Source organism: Apium graveolens, chromosome 7, assembly GCF_009905375.1.
Source record: "Apium graveolens cultivar Ventura chromosome 7, ASM990537v1, whole genome shotgun sequence".
Taxonomy (NCBI): domain Eukaryota; kingdom Viridiplantae; phylum Streptophyta; class Magnoliopsida; order Apiales; family Apiaceae; genus Apium; species Apium graveolens.
Window position 1 is genome coordinate 261,061,840 of NC_133653.1, and position 6,809 is coordinate 261,068,648.

General features: G+C 29.4%; 1 protein-coding gene across 1 annotated transcript; it reads left to right on the forward strand.

Moving 5' to 3' along the window:
- The first annotated feature begins 3,297 nt into the window (after positions 1–3,297).
- Positions 3,298–6,481, forward strand: LOC141674863 (nascent polypeptide-associated complex subunit beta-like). Its single transcript, XM_074481566.1, has 6 exons — positions 3,298–3,438; positions 5,187–5,254; positions 5,429–5,577; positions 5,663–5,719; positions 5,964–6,002; positions 6,110–6,481. Exons 2-6 carry the CDS (start codon positions 5,187–5,189, stop codon positions 6,283–6,285), a joined length of 489 nt encoding a protein of 162 aa, XP_074337667.1. The 5' UTR covers positions 3,298–3,438; the 3' UTR covers positions 6,286–6,481.
- The last annotated feature ends 328 nt before the right edge of the window (positions 6,482–6,809 follow it).

The following is a 6,809-nucleotide window of genomic DNA, read 5'->3' on the forward strand; positions in this document are numbered from 1 at the left end:
GAATAAAGAAGCATTTTCATTTTCATACTAAATTGAAGTTATTCAAAGATGCTGGATGGAGAAATGAAGCAGCATGAAATTAGATTAGAGACATTTTGTCTTATTTGTTTGTCTTTTTATCATGTAACTTGGTGATATATAAACCAAGGGCAGCAAGTTGAAAAGTATCCAAGTTAGTGAACAATTACCAGAGAAATAGATAAAGCTACATATGTAAAGAATTTCTCTGTTCTTTGTAAGTTCAACTTGTAAGCAGCTGTGTGCAAATATTGCATCGCAGAGTTCTCGAATCAATATATATCTCTGGTGGAAAAGTTCAATCCACCAAAAAAAATTTAAATACTTGTGTTTGATTACTTTGTGTTTGAGTTCATCAATACTTTCATTCCGCACCATAGCCAAATCAAACACAGTTATATATATTCACAATAGAACTGTTCTTAAAATTAAAAAGTAGTCAGAATTACATTCAACCCCCCTTTTGTAATTCTTTGTTAGATTGTTAGGGAATAACACTTATTAATATAGACCAAAATTCTAATTTTATTATGATTTAATATTTTTTAAATTGAACTTTTAACAAATAATTTAGTGTGTTCATCATTTTCAGTTATTTCCAGTTAGTTAACTCACATATTTTATAAAAAATAGACAATTGAGACAACCGATCGTCCGCTCCCGTGAATAATGTAAACTTTACCTTAAAAATTAAGGCAAGTATCACAAATTAACTCAATATCTTCTTAATCGATCAAGATCTTTTCAAATAATGAATATCCATGCTATAAGGCAACAATTGTAGAATTCAAAACACTTTCAGTTACATTTTTTACGAATATCGGTTGTTCGATAAAAAAATTAGAGAAATTTCATACCATGACATAGATTTCAACTATATAATATGTAGACCTTTCATTAATATGTGAATTTTAAGAATATATATACCATAAAACTCATCCTTGTAGCAGAGGTTAATGTACACGTATGAAATAACTCGGAAAATAACTCCTCACAACAAGACATATATTATATTTTGCTAGCATGTATACAAATAATACAATAACTGAAGTTATAGTATACTTATACCTCGCACAGTTATAGAGATAGTTAGTTTGAAAGAAACACTATCATGGATACATGATTTAAAATTTAAAATATTCATTTTTGAGATAAATGTCAAAGTAATGCTGACGCTTGTAATGATTCTAAAGGAAATTCTTACTTTCATAACATTTTTGTAAATTGTATTGAGTATTTTAAAATATTTTAATGATATATTAATTATATTTATGTATAGGTTTGTGCATGGTGTGTTTCAGTTGTTACCTTGAACTACACAGAGCAGTGAAGTATTGTTATTTATCATGCTATTAATTTTGATCATCTTAAAGTAATTAAAGTACGTTTAATTTTTTAAAAATTACTAATACATAAACATATATTTAGATATATGTATGTGATATTTTTGTTTTTATTTTTAATTTTAGTAAAGCAAAAATTATTTTCTTATTTATAACTTAAATTTAAAATCATAAGACACATGTGTTTTAATGAGTATCTGAAGTATTAATCGGAGACCTGCATAACATGTCTTACTTACATTTTGTAATGTTTTTATTTTATATGGAGAACATCAACTAAAGTTATTGAACTATCATATAATTGTGTTACTTATAATTTAAACTTTTAAAAGTATAAATATTTATTAATGTTTAGATTAAAACATGTTTCAAAAATTTGTACATATTATTAATTTTAAAGTTAGTAATTAAATGGTATACGAGAGCTTTATCAAAACATTGAGATTATCATACAAATTAAAGATCGATTGGTATACGGGATGAAAAATAATAACATTTATAAATTTCAAATTAATGGGAGACATTGTTGGAAGGAGATATATTTCAAATTAATGAAAAATAATAGGAATTTTTTTTCAAAATATAAATGCAAAAATTATATTAATTGATATATATTAAAAATATTTAACCTTACAATAAACACTTCTAGTTGTTAGATGGGGTGTTGAGAGAGCGCGGGGTGAGTTATTATCCAGGACCTTAGAAATACATGCCCCAAATTTTTTACATATTTTGACCAATAACAAAATTACAAAGGTAAAATAGACTTGTCGAGAAAAAGTGAGTTTCTGGATGAAGTGAACGTCGAAAGTGTTTTAATAAATTGGTTAAAAAATGGGAGAATAACTTCTATTAATTTATGAGAAAAACCTTTATCTTTGACTAAATTGTCGAAATAAATTTCTTATTTACATGTTTGGTAGTTCATTTTATTTTTCCAAATTTATCTCCTTAAAATTTCTATTAAAATAAAATTAAGGATCCAATTTTGTGATTTTCACACCAGACCCCGAATGTTTTGCCCCGTCTCCGCTATTTATATTAATTATCATATTTATACTATACTATTATAAGTAAAATATAGGATAATTTGGTTGGCTAACACCTTCCGAAAACAACTTTAGAATACTTCCAAAAAAATTAAAGTTAAATACAAATTTCAATTTTAATAATAATATAAACGACGTTTTGTAGTCTTTTATTAAACTTCAACAAGTAACTTGTGTCAAACTCTCTGTATTGCGAAACACTGTTGTGCAAAACCTCTTTCATCGGCCCAGATATCAATTTATTTCCCTAATTAAAAATAAACATATTTTATGCAAATTTAAACAAATAGAAAAAACTTTTGCAAAATTAAAAAAACGCAATGCAACATACTATATTGTTATAAGTAAAGCATGTTTCGTTTGGTCGATTGGTTAACAAATTCTAGTATTTTAACACCTTCCAAAATAAAGTTTAAATAAATATAATTTAATCAAACAAATTAAATCATGTTTTTAATATAACTACATACTCTATGAATTATTATTCAACTTAATTTTTAATCACACTCAAATTCTTACTTAGCTTTTTTGTAGGAACCAACCACTTCCAAAATTAATTTTAATAATTTCAATTAATATAACAAATTAATTAAGATATTAAGAAAAAGACACAATTATATTTATATCAATAATTTCAATCATAGATATTTAAGAAAATATATTATATTTTATAATAATATCTTTTATAAAAAAATATTATATTATATGCAGATTATTTAATTATGATATAAACAATTATATTATAAATATTATAATCAGCTCGTGTTACGGGTTATATGCTACTAATAATTCAATTAAAGATTAGAACCATTATTTGTGACAATTTGGGCCTTCCTAGTTCCTACATGATTTGGGGTGTGACCAAACAGCCCAATTCTTTTACAAAACCGGGTTGATGTTCATGTAATTTTAATTTAATATATAAAGGCAAACTAATACTAGGGTTTCATTTTGTTATCCAAACACAACTCTGTCTCTCTCTCTCTCACTCACTCACCTTCTCATCTCTCTACTAAAAGCTTGACAAGGTAATATTCACTCTCTCTTTCTCTCTAAACTAATATGTGTTTATTGTATATTGTATATTCTGTGTTTATTATACATGGGTTTTCTTGGTTGCGTTAAATTAAGCTTCTTGATTAGCTTTTATATGGGTTTGTTTATTTGTGTTTGTAGTGTAAATGGGTTCTTTTTTATGTATTAAAGATGGGTTTTAGCTCAAGTGTTTGATTAGATCTGATTTTTATTTCTTGTTATGTAAAGGTGCTTGTTTTTTCTTGTTTTTTCATTCTTTATTTTGGGGGTTTTTTGCTTATATGTAATATATAGTTAAGTATATGTATGGATTGGAGAGCATGTTTTGGGTTTGAAAAAAATGATTTTTTTATCGAAAATGTGGGGAAAATGATTTTGGTGTATGTTTTGGTAATAAATTTTGCAGAATGAATGGTTTATGGTTTTCAGGTTTCGTTTCAACTTATTTTATTTGTATGTATAGAGAGAGTCGGAGAGATTTTCTTTTTGCTGCCTAGCTAGTGTTAAGGTAAATAGTGGGATTTTCTACTGCTTTGGTAAGAGTTAGAAACCCGTGAATGGTGCTAATTGTGTAGGGAGAAGACTGCAATAAGATAGAAGTCAGACATTAAATTAGGAATGCACAATTTCGGTTGTACGATGAGGCTTAAACCCCTAATTTCATGTGCGCAAGAGAATGAAGAGGGTTACGGGTAGTGCTTGACTATCTAATATGAATTTTCAAAATCTACTCTGATGGTTTTAGGATCGGTTATGATTTTATATTTTGCTGGAGTTTTTATGACAGTGCCCATATTTTCATATCTTAAATGTATTTACTGCTGAGGATATTAGATAAGCAATATTTTTGTAAAAGAAGATATTTTTGCTGTATTATTCTATCTGGGAAGAAGCATTGCTTGATCCTTGCAAGAGAAATGTAAATATTTAAAACTGGACCCTATCAAATTCCGAAGACTTTAAGGAGAGAAGATGACACCTCCCACACTAGAAACTATCCTCATAATAAAGTACTTTCATGGTATTTCATTTCAATCTATCTTCCAACTAGGTTTGTAGTACTCCATTTCTCATAACCAATATTAGGATATATCTGTTGAAGCGTTCCCTTCATTTTCTCCATGCGAGGAAAGGTAATTTTTTTCTGTGCCATAAACTTGGAAGCAGTTCTCTTACTTTCTTTCCATGCTTTCATTTCGCTTTCAGATCTTTCCAATTTGAAAAACCTCAGGAGCAGATTGTTTGTTATTTCCTATATGCTAATTAAGAGTTTGCAAGCTTTTTTTGCCATTGAATTTTCCAGTTTTCTGCTTCGGAGTAGTTTTTGAAGACAACTATTAATTCCAATGGAAGGGTTTCCTGGCCTCTTTTATTTTATTTACTTTGGTATTACTTGTAGATAGATAGAAATAACAATTCAAGGTGCACTGAAGTGATAGATGGTGTATAAAGTTACTGGATCCCAACTATTATCTTTATGCTTGTTTTCAGTATCATCTGAGCTTTTTGTTTTTTACCTACTATTTACGAGTGCTTTTTAGAGGCCTATCAGTTAATAGTTGTCACTTTCTATTTTGGTTTTGGTGATATGATGGTTTACTAAATGAGAACATGCATGTGTGCCTTCAGTTCCATCTCTTTTATCATTGTGGATGTTGTTGCTAATAGTTTCAGGTCTTCTTTTCCTGGATAGAAAACTACACTTATTTTAACTTACCCATCTTTCTATTTGTTCAAGCAGATGAATAGGGAGAAGCTAATGAAAATGGCTGGTGCAGTTCGCACTGGTGGAAAAGGTAGCGTAAGGAGGTATGTCTCTAGCAACAAGAATCGCTGAGTTAATATTTTAGTATATTATATTAGCCTGGGAAGCAGATGGACATAGACTAGATTTTTCTAATTATGAAGTTTGGGATTGATGCATATGTATATATATTTGTTTTAATAGTAATTTACTAAAATATATCAAATTCACAATCACAGAAAGAAGAAGGCTGTCCATAAAACCACCACCACCGATGATAAAAGACTTCAAAGCACTCTAAAGAGAATAGGTGTTAATGCAATTCCTGCGATTGAGGAAGTCAATATTTTCAAGGACGATGTAGTTATTCAGTTCATAAATCCCAAAGGTTTTGATCGTGAAGTACCCTTTGAGCTGATTTGATATCTTCCTTCTTTGTTATCTAGTTAATAACTTTATCTTTTTGGTTTCAGTTCAAGCTTCCATTGCTGCCAATACATGGGTTGTCAGTGGCTCTCCTCAAACCAAGAGTATATTTCCTTAATCTTTGATTTATATTTTGGTGTATCATTTTATTAACTGCAGCTGTAATTGTGTAGATCATTATCACTTAACAGTGTATTTTTAGATGGATAGTTCTCTTCTAGTAGTCAGATGTGGGTCTTAATAGCGCGTGTTTTAAAAGATTTTTTAGGAATCTATACTACTGGTTCTTGTCTTGTTATCTTGATTAATTGACTGCCCTGATTCTCATAATAATTCTCTTGTTTTCAGAATTGCAAGATATTCTCCCAGGAATTATAAACCAATTGGGTATGAAGTGCTATTTTTCTTTGTTCATCTTTACTAGTGTTGTGTGTTGGTTAATTGTAGAAATATTAATATATTATAATTTTATGGCACTTCTTTTTTTTCACCAGGGCCGGATAATCTGGACAACTTGAGGAAGCTTGCTGAACAATTCCAGAAGCAGGCACCAGGTGCGGAAGCTGGAGCAGCTGCCATTCAAGGAGATGAAGATGACGAGGATGAGGTCCCAGAACTTGTTCCTGGTGAGACGTTTGAGGCTGTAGCAGAGGAGACTCCGACTAAATAGAGTTTTAAACAAGTTATGTTGTTTCTTATTTCTAAAGGTTGAGGTCTGTTTCATTTCTCTAAGCCAGTGTTTTATTTGGTCTCTTGTGACATACTAGAAAATTGGTACTATGTTTTGATCAATGAAGTAAAGTAGCTTCTTAAAATGCACATTAATCATTATATGCTATTTCTTCACTGTGAGTGGTTTCCTTTCATTTACTGATTATTACAAGTAACTCGGTAATTTATTTAATCTAGTTACAAACATTCAAATGTTTGTTCTGTATTCCTGAGCTCTTGTTGCTCATCAATGTGTGTAGAGGTAGCTGTTCAGTTTTCTCCTCAATATATAGTCCCTGGGTAAATTATAATCTGAAACAGATTACTTTGTTTTACTAAGAATTTTCATCCTTTGTGATGTTAAAATTCCATTTTTGCATCAATATTTCTTTAGGTGCTGTGCATCCCTGGGTAAAATTTAAGTCGAAATGGGTAACTTGAATTTTTTCATCCTTTGTAATGTTATAAATCTGCTTTTACGTC